Source organism: Lepidochelys olivacea (assembly GCF_965140295.1).
Source record: "Lepidochelys olivacea isolate rLepOli2 genome assembly, chromosome: 17".
NCBI lineage: Eukaryota > Metazoa > Chordata > Testudines > Cheloniidae > Lepidochelys > Lepidochelys olivacea.
In genome coordinates this window covers 21834844-21846888 of record NC_140427.1, presented here as the reverse complement: position 1 = coordinate 21846888, position 12045 = coordinate 21834844, and the positions used below count along the sequence as shown (strand labels likewise).

General features: G+C 52.6%; 2 protein-coding genes across 2 annotated transcripts; one reads left to right on the top strand and one right to left on the bottom strand.

Annotated features, from left to right (window-relative positions):
- The first annotated feature begins 345 nt into the window (after positions 1–345).
- On the top strand, positions 346–2559 carry LOC311532641 (C-C motif chemokine 4-like). The gene is made up of 3 exons (XM_084651280.1): positions 346–527; positions 692–806; positions 2033–2559. The coding sequence occupies exons 1-3, from the start codon at positions 455–457 to the stop codon at positions 2118–2120; spliced, it is 276 nt and encodes a 91-aa protein (XP_084507406.1). The 5' UTR covers positions 346–454; the 3' UTR covers positions 2121–2559.
- Positions 2560–9842: 7283 nt separating this feature from the next.
- Positions 9843–11757, bottom strand: LOC311532642 (C-C motif chemokine 4-like; the record flags this gene model as incomplete). Its single annotated transcript, XM_084651281.1, has 3 exons — positions 9843–10098; positions 10614–10728; positions 11685–11757. The coding sequence occupies 3 exons, from the start codon at positions 11755–11757 to the stop codon at positions 10011–10013; spliced, it is 276 nt and encodes a 91-aa protein (XP_084507407.1). The 3' UTR covers positions 9843–10010.
- Between the last annotated feature and the right edge of the window lie 288 nt (positions 11758–12045).

Below are 12045 nucleotides of genomic sequence, written 5' to 3'. Positions count from 1 at the left end.
CTAGGGCACCTCTTCCCCCACCCGCTCTTAATCTCTCATTCATACGACGCTCTGGCTCATGAGAGAAGCAGTATATCCCAGATGCCTCCTATTTGTCCAGACTTGCACAACTTGCATGGCCAGGGAAAAGTCCCTCTCTTTGTCCCAATGGATAAATCCTCCCCACCCCATGTGACTTACAGGCACCGTTCTGTTTTCCTTGGGGCCTGATGGTATGAAATAAACGCGCTGAGTAAGAGCTTGGCATGCTCACTTGTTATTAATTCCTGAGGTTTGGCTGCAAACTCATGCAGCTCATGCTGTGACATCCGCTCTGGAAATTCCATTCTGCTTCGCTTTGTCTCTCTGCCTCTGGAATTCCCTATAAAGGGAGAGGAGACTAGCCTCTCAGCGTCGCAGCTGGTGTGTGCCGTCGTCCCTGGCCCAGCTCCGCTCAGCCTCTCTCCACAGCAACATGAAGATCTGCGTGGCTGCCCTCGCCGTTCTCACCAGCGCTGCCTTCTGCTCCCTGGCCTCCTCTGCCCCACGTGAGTCCAGCTTCTCTCTCTGAAAGTGTCCATTTCTGAAGGAAGCCTATTTATTGCTCTTTGGATGGGAGACGGGGGGGAGGAACCCTTCCCCTGATAACAGGTGTTATTTTCCCTTGCATGGAATTCAAGGCACGCTCACGCTGTCTGTTTCCATCTTTCAGTGGGATCGGACATGCCCATCTCCTGCTGCTTCTCCCACACGGCCCGCCAGATCCCGCGCAGCATGGTGGTGGATTACTATGACACCAGCAGCAAGTGCTCCTTACCTGCTATAGTGTAAGTGCAAACTCCCGACGCCGGAGACAGGCAGTGAGCCGATGTGCAAAGACAGCTTCTGCTTCAATACATGCTCGTGTTGCAAGCATTACAGTGTATTCAAGCACTGCAATGGAATAGTTTGCTCTATGTCAGCAGTTCTCAGACTGGGTCGGGATCCCAAAGTGGGTTGTGATCCTATTTTAATGGGGTGGCCAGGGTTGGCTTAGACTTGCTGGGGCCTGGGGCCAAAGCCTGAGCCTCACTACCCAGGACCGAAGTCCAAGGGCTTCAGCCCTGGGTGGCAGGGGTCAGGTTACAGGCCCCCTGCCTCAGGTTGAAGTCCTTGGGGTTTGGCTTTGACCCCCCGACCCCCATCCAGCGCAGTGGGGCTCGGTCTTTGGCGGGATTAGGGCAGGCTCAGGCTTCGGTCCCTCCAGGGTCATGTAATAATTTTTGTTGTGAGAAGGGGTCGCAGTGCAGTTAAGCCTGAGAACCCCTGCTCTACGTCTACACGGCAGTTAAACACCCGCGGCTGGTCCGCGTCAGCTGACTTGAGTTTGCGGGTCTCAGCTGTGGGGCTGGTAAAATTGCCAGCTTGCGGTGTATGACATTCAGGCTCGGGGTAGAGCCCGAGCTCTGGGATTCTGCAAGGCGGGAGGATCCCAGAGCCTGGGTTTCAGCCCAAGCCTGAATGTCTACATGGCAATGTTTAGCCCCACAACCTGAGCCTGAGTCAGCTGACCCAGGCCAGCCATGGGTGTTTTATTCCAGTGTAGACGTACCTTGGTGTCTGGCTGCTGCTTCTGGTTGCTAGCATGAGGCAAATTCAGGTGTCAAAGGCCTGAGGTCAATGACTAGAGAGCCGACTGCACCAGCACAGACTCTGAGAGCCAAGTATTCGCAGCCTGAAGAAAAGACCACCTAGAAGGGATTCCCCCTGGCTCCTCTAGGGTCCTGGGGTGGGACCTGCTCACCCCTGGGGGTAATGAGGTGTGGAGGTGGGGCAGGAAGTGAGGCTGGGGGAGGGCAGCCCACAGAAGGCTTTAATATGTAGAACAGGCAGCTGAATGGGAAGAGGGGCAGGCCAGGTGGCCCAGACCAGCATCAGGTTCTGGTGGAGGATCCTTCAGGGACAGGACAGAACTGACTGGCTGCACTGAGCTCTGGAAGTGGGGCGACCCGGGAGGGTGGGGGAGAGACACAACGTTTCTCTCACTCTAACCCATCTCCTTCCTGTCCCACAGGTTTATTACGAAGAAAGGCCGGGCCCTCTGTGCCAACCCTAGCAACTCCTGGGTCCAAGCCTATGTGACCCACCTGGATCTGAACTGAGCAGAGCTGGGGACAGAGAATTATTCCTATTTATTACATGTATTACGGTAGCACTTCACAGCCCCATTGTGCAAGGTGCTGTCACATGGGACAAACAGGTGATTCCTGACCCCGAGACCTGGTCACCTAAGGACAGAGTTCAAAGGGCCCCGGAAGGATCTCACCTCGCTTCTGCTGACACACGCCAGGATGCTGCTACCAACCCACTTTTCAAACAACTGACAAACGCTGGACTTTTAACATATCATGTGAAGCTATATAAGACATGCAGCTGGGACCACATTCGTTGTATTGCTCATTATATTATTTATGGAATGCATGCAGGTGGGTCACATGACTCCCCGTGCATCGCAGGGACTGATACAAAAACACGCCAGGCTGTTGAATGTGTTGGGTTCTTTGTGCTGTAATATTAGGCGACGACCAGGGATTGGGTAGAGTGATGATTTTGGAAAATAAAATGTTTTGTAGAAAAACACCCTGGTTTTTTCCTTAATGTAATTCCCGACTGGAAGGATCTCCAGGCCTAGAAACATAATCTGACCACTGTGCCTGCCTGTCTCACTAGGAGAGGATCTGGAACAAACCCTACCAGCTCAGCACCACCAGAGTCAGGGGATAATTTGGCCCTGTTTGCAGTTCACAGCTCAGACCTAACCCTCACGCACATCTACATCCAGAGCATCCACCTCTGCATGCCCTATCTACAACGCACACACCCAGCTGCCCATTATGTACATGCAGGAAACAAGAATAGTGATGGGGCATATAGTTCCCCCCATAAACTGGGAGGACAAAGGGTTAAATCTCTTACCCTGAGCTGAGGACAGCACCAGGTTTGCAGAGACTGCAGTGAGGGAATGAGCTCAGTGGGGGGGGGAGCGGGGGAAGGGCAGGACTGTTTCCTCTTGTAGAGGGTAAGGTGGGGAGTCCAGAGTTGGGGAAGACCTGTGTGTGTGTGTGGGGAATCTCCCCGGGAGCAGGGGAGTTACCCAGCCTGCCCAAGGGAGACACAGCCGCTGCCCCAAGGAGCTGAACTGAGTATTTTCCCTTCCTGTAGAGACACTTTACAGAGCCCTGAAGCTGGATAGGAACCAGGTTGTTTAAATGCCCTGGAGAAGGAGGCTTGTTCCACTTGCCACTTCTATCAGCTGTGGCCTGTTGTTTCTGGGCACAGAGCCAGCGCATGTAGGCACGCACATATACATGCTGCATGGATCCACTCAGCCCTGCATACGCCTTAATGCCTTGGACACACCTCAGCCCTCCCTTGCGGTCCCTCGCTGCGTACACCCGGAGAGACACAGCTAGGGATTTGCTCACCCCCTCCTGCAGAGCAGCTGAGATGAGTGCGTGTTGTCCAGGGATGGGAGATGAATACTGGTGGTGAGCAACCTTGGCTCTATTTCTGACCAGTTCATCTTGCACATGTCACTTCCCTGCTCTCTGCCTCGGTTTCCCCATCTGTAAAATGGGGGTGATGCTGCCCACCCTTCTAAAATGCTTTGAAAGTGATAAAATTACATCAGCCCCCCAGAGCGACACACACTAACAACTCCCATCTCATACTTCTCTGATACTCCCCCTTCACTGACACACTGATATGCACTTGCCTTGACTCCACTCTTAATCCAGAGTGACACTCCATTTACTGATTTATTCCACCCCTTACTCATGGGACCGTGACCTCGCCATGCTTGCTGAAGAAGGGGCTTTCTCCACACTCACCTCCAATTACTGCATCGCTTTCTCTCTCCACCCTGAATCCACATCCGCTTCCTCCAAACCTCGACAAACCCCTCATTTCCTAAAGTTCCCGGGTGAACTAAAATACAAACGAGATTTTTACTATTAATAAGAAATGTCTTGCATCCCAACAGCAGAAATAGCTCCCGTAAAGCCATTCAAAAACAGAACTCTGTGAAAGAACCACATGAGGCAAAAAAAAGTCAGATTCTACTGTCACTCACACTAGTATAAATCTGGAGTAACGTCACTGACCTCACCGGAGTGACTCTGGATTTGTACCAGTGTAAATGAAAGCAGAATTAGGTCGAGTGTATTTCAAGAAGATTTTCGATGGGCAGAAGGCCAGGGTCACTGTTCATGATAACAGAGGGTCCATGTTATTTCAGGGGTTCGGGTGGCAAGGCTGGCACCTGAGCTGCTCGCAGGCTTATTGTCTGATGAAAGCTCAAGCGAGGCCTGACCCTCTATGAATGTGTCAATGGGGGCGTCACAGCGGTACCTGCCCCACAGCACCTGCTGCTGGCCAAGCGTGGCACTGCAGGGGCTCCCTGGCTTCATTTCTCCTCGCTGGAATTTTCTGTCTCTCCCAGACGTTCATGTGGCTCAGGTCTCTTGCGAAGTCACTGACTAAAAACGTACCCCATTCCCAGGGTAAAAAAAAATGTCTAAAAAAACAAAAGTTTCTTCTCTCCCTGTTAGGTGCCCGCCTAGGCTCAGTTGCCAGCCCCTTCTGGGCTACCTTTAAATCTGTCCTTTACGACAGAGCCCTGGCTCCGGGCTGCTTCCCTGGAGTCCTTCCAGACCCTCCTTCACAACCTGCCCCAGGAACCCAATTTGCTCTCTGTGGTTCCTCCCCAAGTGGGGCTCTTTGCCCTTTTACTAGGCCCAGCTGTTTCAGGCTCTCACCTGACCCCAATTAGTCTAGCCCCTTTATGATGGGAGGCCGCTAATTCTGGTGCAGGCACATATGATTGAAAGGGGCAGGCCAGCCCCAGCCATCCTGGCCCTTTAAGGATACAGTGAATCTCAGAGCCGGGTCAACAGGCTCGGGCTTGGGCTCGGGCTAGTGTAGATGCTGCAGCTGGGGTTGAAGCCGGAGCCCGGGCTCTAAAGCCAAGGGGTGGGGGTGGGCTTAGCCTGGGCCCCACTTGCCTGAGCCTGTTAGCCCGGGCTCAGAGAATCACTGCTTCCTGTGTAGACACACCCCAAAGGGCAGGCCACCCTGTGGCAGGGTGTTTTGCCATTGTCTATGACTGCAGTTCTCAAACTGTGGGTTGTGACTCCATTTTAATGGGGTTGCCAGGGCTGGTGTTAGACTTGTTGGGGCCCAGGGTCAAAGCTGAAGCCCGAGTCCCACTGAGCGGCAGGGTTTAGGTTACAGGCGCCCTGCCTAGGGCAGTGGGGCCTGGGCTTCAGCTTTGGCCCCGCTTCCTGGGGCAGCAGATCTTGGGTGGGCTCAGACTTCAGTCCCCCCGCCTGAGGTCATGTAGTAATTTTAGTTATCAGAATGGGGTCATGATGCAATGAAGTTTGAGAACCGCTGGTCTATGATTACCTAGGGAGGTGGTGGAATCTCCTTTCTTAGAGGATTCTAAGGTCAGGCTCGACAAAGCCCTGGCTGGGATGATTTAGTTGGGGATTGGTCCTGCTTTGAGCAGGGGGTTGGAATAGATGCCCTCCTGAGGTCCCTTCCAACCCTCATATTCTATGATCCTATGATATGATGGTGCAGGGCTGAGCCCCTGATAAATCTGATTTTGGCGGGTGTGACTCACACCGGGGTGCTCACACACTAGGGCTGGGCAGGAAATGACATTTTTCCCCCAGGAAAAACTGCAGGAAATGGCTTCCCTAGGGGGGAGGGATAGCTCAGTGGTTTGAGCATTGGCCTGCTAAACCCAGGGTTGTGAGTTCAATCCTTGAGGGGGCCATTTAGGGGTCTGGGGCAAAAATTGGGGATTGGTCCTGCTTTCAGCAGGGGGTTGAACTAGATGACCTCCTGAGGTCCCTTCCAACTCTGATATTCTATGATTCTATGATATTCTCCACCCCCCCCTCAACCTCTCCCCAGTTGTTGAAACTGCTCCATGAAAATGACTGGGATTTGGTCAAAAAACCTGAAAACTGGAAAAGGTTGGATTTCTGTTGCCACCACGTTTGGGGGTTTGGTTTATCTGCAACCCCCACAAAAATTCTCAGTGAAAATGGATTTTTTCTGGTGAATTTCTGTTTAGTTGAAAAGGTCATTTTTCCACCAAAAGAATGGAACACGTTGTAACTTGTGGGGATATTTGATTGCTGAGCCCTGGGGCTCCAGACTGGCTTTGTCCTCATGAGCTCTGTTCATAACAGTGGAAGCTCATGTATTTTCACCCTGCAGCATCCCCTGAGGTCTGGGGAGAGGCTGACACTGCCTAGTCATTGCGTCCTGCAGTGACATGCTGACGATAATTTGTTCCAGCCAGCATGAAATGCAACGTGGACTTGAACTTTTCTGGCCATTAGCTCTAGGGCAGCGACGTAAGTGCAGCCCTCCCCGGCACGCTGCATGGCAGAGTGGGGTGCAGATGAGGCTAGTTCCCATCTCTGCTCCTCATTCGGTCACCTCCTCCCCTTCTTAAGCAAGACTCCCAACAGCTGCTAGTCAGTGGGAGACTCCCGCTCTGCTGTGGGTGCCCTGGCCCTGCAACTCCCTGCCCGCAGGCCCTGTTGTTGGAGCCATGGGGCCAGGTGGGAGGTTGCAGTTGGTTCCAGGCAAGGGGAATCAGGACTTAGGGTCTGCAAGGGTCCCTGTTTGGCTCTGCCTGCCAGGGATCTGGCAAGGAAAGATGTGGAGAAGTTGGAGAAAGTCCAGAGGAGAGCAACAAGTGATGGAAGAGCTAGAAAATGTGAGCTGTGAGGGAAGCCTGAAAAAATTGGGTTGGAGAAGAGAAGGCTGAGGGGGGACATGAAAATACACAAAAGGTTGTTACAAGGAGGAGGGTGATAAATTGTTCTTTTTAACCTCTGAGGACAGGACTAGAAGCAATGGGCTTACATTGCAGCAAGGGAGACTTAGGTTGGACACTAGGAAAAACTTCCTGTCAGGGTAAGTAAGCACTTTGCCTAGGAAGGCTGTGGAACCTCCGCCATTGGAGATTTTTAAGAGGAGGTTAGACCAACACCTCTCAGGGATGATCTAAAATAATACTGAGTCCTGCCTCAATGCAGGGGACTGGACTAGATGACCTCTTGAGGTCCCTTCCAGTCCTACCCTTCTATGATTCTGTGACTCTCTCCCCCAGTCCCCAGGTGGGATTTTCTTCATTCCCAAGGATTAACCAGCCTCCAGGGTCCAGGAGCTCTCCACTGATAAGAGGAAGTCCTGCCCCTGGATTCAGAGGCCCCTTTACACACAGAGGCCAGGTCTGAGCTCAGGAGGAAGCTCTCAGTCACTCTGTGGTGACTTTAACGTTATCTGGCCATGTTGAAACTTGCACGGGGGGAGCGGCTTCCTCCTTGTGCCAGCTCAGAGAGTGGCACACACGCACACAGCCCCATGACCTCAGATCCAGTCCTGCTCAGCTCCCTCCTGGTTCCACTCACAGCACCCTACCAGAACCAGCCCCCGGCTGTGGCCTTCACACTCCCCACTCTGCCCTTCCCTGCTTTGGGCACCCAATTCCTGTTATTCCAGACACATTTCAACCCTGCCCATCCGGGGGCGGGTAGCTGAGGGAGGCTAGTCATGGGGATAAAGCGCTGAAGCAGGGCGCTGATCTGCCCTGATTTCTGAGCTTTGTGTTTTAAAATATATTTTTTGTAAAATCCAAAGTTTTTCCTATGAGCCTTTGAGTTTGTACCATGAGCTAAAATGTGACCCTTTCCACCATCGCTCCCTTCAGTCCCTAATCCCATCAGATCTGAGCATTGCCCAGTCTTTAGTGTATTCCTCCTCCCAACGCCCCCTTGAGGCAGGACAGGGCTATTATTCCCACAGCGCCACAGAGAAACTGAGGCCCAGATCTTTAAAAGTTTTTAGGGGTCCAACAACAACAACATGCTTGGACAGTGAAGCTCCATAGCGCTGAGTGTCCATGTCCACATTGTAGGGCTTTATTCCAGGCCTCTAGGAGCTCCATGGGGTTATTGCTAACCTGGGGCAGCCAGGTTAATTGTGGGTGAGCATATGGCCGCTCTCAGCCCATGACCTCAAGTGTGATCTTCAGGGCTCAATGTTCAGGGACTTTGTCTCTGAGACGGGCTATATGACAAAAGATTGTCAGCCATTGGTGGCCAGTGCTGACTTCTGTTCTCTCAAGGCTAGTTCTCAATAATACATCCCTATTAGTGATAAAATCAAACCAACTTACTCCCAGTAGTCACTGCCTCCCACCTCCTGCTGTCTTGTTTGAGCAATATCCTGTGTCAGCTCCGTATAGGAGGATCGGAAGTACACAGATTGGCTAAAGCTGTACTTTTATATATTTAAAGGTCCAACTCCCATTGATTTCCTGTTGACTTCAGAACTGCAGAATGGAGCCTTAGTCTGCTCATCATTTCCACTTGTAGCCTGGCAGTGCCCCTGGTCGTGCCGTATGCTGCTCCACATACAGGGAGACACTGCCCCTGCCCTCAAGATCTCAGACTCTCCCCTTGCCCCATTGTCCTGTATCTCTTTATGCACAAGGCTTGGTGCTTTGACATTTATATTCTCCCTTGCACCTCCCGGTTTTAGGCTCCCTGGAGCTTCTCCCCAGGAGTCAGACATTGCTTCTGGACTGGGGCTGTCCCCCAGAGACTTTGCTTTCCCCTCACAATGGGACTGTACATTTGGCTGGGTGCAACACAAATCCACCCAGCAAGGGACTGTCTTAATTGTTCCTGTGCACTGGGGTGACGGGACCCACGGGCAGTCCAAGCCCCCTCCCTTGGGACGTTTAAAACTGCATTGGACAAGGCTGCAGGGAATGAAATATAGTGAACAATCCTTCAGTGCCTCCAGGGACGGACTTAATGCCTGACCCACTAGGCATTTTGCAGTGCCTATTTGCTGTATAGTGTGTGTGCACTTGTGAGTGAGTGCCGATGTGTGTCTGGAGGCCGCGTGTGTAGGCCCGTGGCTGTGTCTGGGAGCTGTTGCATCTGTATGCAGGCATGTCTCTGGGAGTGAATGTGTGCGTACAGCCGTGCGTGTGGGGTGCGCCAAGGTCCATCAGTGCATCTTTGTGGGTGAACCTGTGTATGCAGGGCTGGGGGTGCATGTGCCTCTGTGGGGGTGTACGGTGGGGGTGTGGAGCGCGGGGGAGGTGTAAATAGCTGTGTGTATGGGAGTTGTATTTCTGTTCAGGGATGGGGGCGGGGTGCGTAGAGGCATGCCACTGAGGAGCCTACTGGTGTATATGTGCGCGTCTGTTTCACAAAAAAAGTGTAACCTGGATTCAAACCCTCCTGTTATTAGTTTTGTGAAACACAACACCTAGCTGGCAAAGTTTAAGCAGATTCGCTGAGTTTAAGGCCAGAAGGCCCTACAGATCAGTCAGCCTGACCCCCTGTACAGCCCAGGCCGTCACATGAGTGTGTGTGTGCAGGGATGGTGAGGTATGTACGCTGGTATGTTTGTGTGTGGGGACTTGACAGCTCGGTGTTTGCCCGGAGGTGGCTATTTCCTTCCCGGGATGGGTGAGTGTTGGATTTGTGACATGAGTGCTATTCAGGAAAAGTGCCAGAACTCACCTTAAAACAGAACCAAGGGGTTGATATAAAAATATTTATTCTATAAAGGCAGTGTTTCGTTTTCTGCCAAAAACACCCCAGCCATTGCTCAGCGTACAGCAGACACAGCCAGGGCTAAATACCAAATATATTAAACAATCTTCTGCGCGTCTGTGATGTGAAGAGAGCCGGCCCAGCGGCTTGCCCCCACAGTTCACAGCAAGGATTCTATAAATAACATAATTAACAGTATAATTAGTACATTTTTCACTGATCCAGGATTTTAAATAGCTGTACATGATATTTACAAATTCTTGGTTTTATCAGGGTTTGGGGCAAATTCAGCTCCTGTTCCTTGGCAGAAAATGATGTCGTCACCCTGTCCTTTGAGGATTTACACTCCCACTGCTGGGGGCGGCCCATTGCCCAGTCTGGCCCCTGCTCCGCTCAGTTCAGTTCCAAGTCATTCATGTACTCTTGAACCCAGGATTCACTGGGGTTGGCACAGAGTTCACGGCCCTTCTTCGTGATGAACCTGGGGGGAGGGAAAGAGACGGACAGAGTCAGAGGAAAGGAGGGGATATTTCTTGCAAGTACCCCCCCCTCGCAAGTGTCAGCTGCTTCCTCATCCCTATCAGGTCTGTTCTTGCTCCCTGAAGGAGTCTCCATCAGCCCTTCATGGTCCCGAGGCTGCCGGGTGGCTGCCTGTTCCACACACTGGTGCCCTCCTGAGATCTTTCCTCTCCCAGCCTCCAGCCTGGCCTCACCTCACACCATTATGCCTTGAGTGCAGGGCTTAAATTCTCATAGATTATTTCCCTGAGCCCCCCATTCCCCCACCGTGCTGTCCAGCTCGGTACTGTCTGAGCTGCTGCAATGGCCTATAAGTGTTGGAGCCCCAGCTACATTCCCCCAGTATCTGCCTGTCCTTCTCTATACCAGGAAATGGAGGCCCCAGCCTGTGTGTTGCCCGGCCGCAGGCGGTCGCTCCAACCCATGTCAGTGCAATATACCGATGTATGAAAAGCAGGGGGGCGCCTCAGCACTTACACTGTGCCCGGCTGGGAGCACATGCTGCTGGTGCTGTAATAATCCTTCACGAAGTTGCGGGGGATCTGCCAGGCTGTGTAGGAGAAGCAGCAGGCAGTTGGGGGGTCAGAGCCAACTGCAAGAGACAGAAATGAGTTCAAACCGGTGTCAGGGAAAACCTTGCCTGGTTCTCCAGAGAAGTCCCATGGGAGAGGTTTGCATTAGCGGGGTTTTTAAATCAGTCTGGGATTTCAGTGGTGCCAAGATATGACGATGGTTGAGGGTTAGTGTGTACGCAGTGATCTGCAGACAGCGAATTATTTACAATCCTCATTTCACAGATGGGATCATTGAGGGACAGAGTGGAGGAGACCTGTCTACAGCCACAGCACAGGGCCCTGGCAGAGTCGGGACCTGAAGTTAGGAAAGGGCTCACAATCCCATGAGCTAATCACTAGCCACACCACCTCTTGCAGCCTTGCCCAGGGGCTCTCTGAGCCCGCTGAGTTAATCTGCTCTGAGGATGCTCAGTATCTGGCAGGACTGGGTCCTTAGTGCCAGTTTATTCACAGGCCAGATGCAGCCAGCTTCCGTCAGCCCACCGTGACTTGGACAATCCCTTGGCGGGTGAGCAGAATACCCATGCCCCACTCGGCCCTTGGCCTCTCTGCTAGGCTCATCAGCCAGGGTACCAAATGATGCCCATCGCAAGGGTAGTTTTGGTGATGTGGACCCTTGATCTCTAAGGAGTGAGACCACAGATGCATTTCACCTGGCTCACCAGACAGCCAACAGATGGGCAGGGCTTTTGGTCACGTCCTGTAGAGGCTGCATTTGATCCGGTAACCTAGGGATGGAAGCCCCTAAGCCAACCAGCCCCTCTCCCACATTGTCTGCGGCGTGCATCTCACTGCAGAGATGTGCCTTTTACCGGAGAGAGACAACTCGCCTGCATCACTCCGAAGTGCCCCAGGAAAGCACAGCAGCGTGACAGCACCAACATGCCATGGCTGGCTAGCGCAGAGCTAATTGGGATCGTCCTCCTTCGCTACACGGCCAAAGTGGCTCTGAGAAGACAGACACAGAACTTACTTGGTGCGGAGGAGGCCAGGGAGCAGAAGGCAGCGATGAGGAGAACGGTGAGGGCAGCCACCGAGACCTTCATGTTGCTGTCGGGTGGGGAAGAGCTGCAGGACTTGGACTCCTTCAAACCCTTTGCCGTCTGATGCTGAACCTCTGGGCTTTCACCCTTCTTATAGGAGGCTGGAAACCGAAAGGACGGCGAACCCCCAGGAACTGTGGAAATTCCAGCGCATTCAGGAGGTGACGACATGGTGCAATTGTGCTATTTGTGGAAAAGCGAAGCAGTCCCCGCAATGGAGGAAATCCCTGAATAGTTTGTGTGAAGGGCCGAAGGGCCAAGGCCTCAAGTTCTTCCTCATCAATTTGATTT

Bases quoted from the DNA above. Each gene is read 5' to 3' on its own strand.
- LOC311532641 (XM_084651280.1), top strand. From the start codon at position 455: ATGAAGATCTGCGTGGCTGCCCTCGCCGTTCTCACCAGCGCTGCCTTC. The intron at 528-691 runs GTGAGTCCAGCT...TCCATCTTTCAG, and splicing joins CCTGGCCTCCTCTGCCCCAC to TGGGATCGGACATGCCCATC. The intron at 807-2,032 runs GTAAGTGCAAAC...CCTGTCCCACAG, and splicing joins TGCTCCTTACCTGCTATAGT to GTTTATTACGAAGAAAGGCC.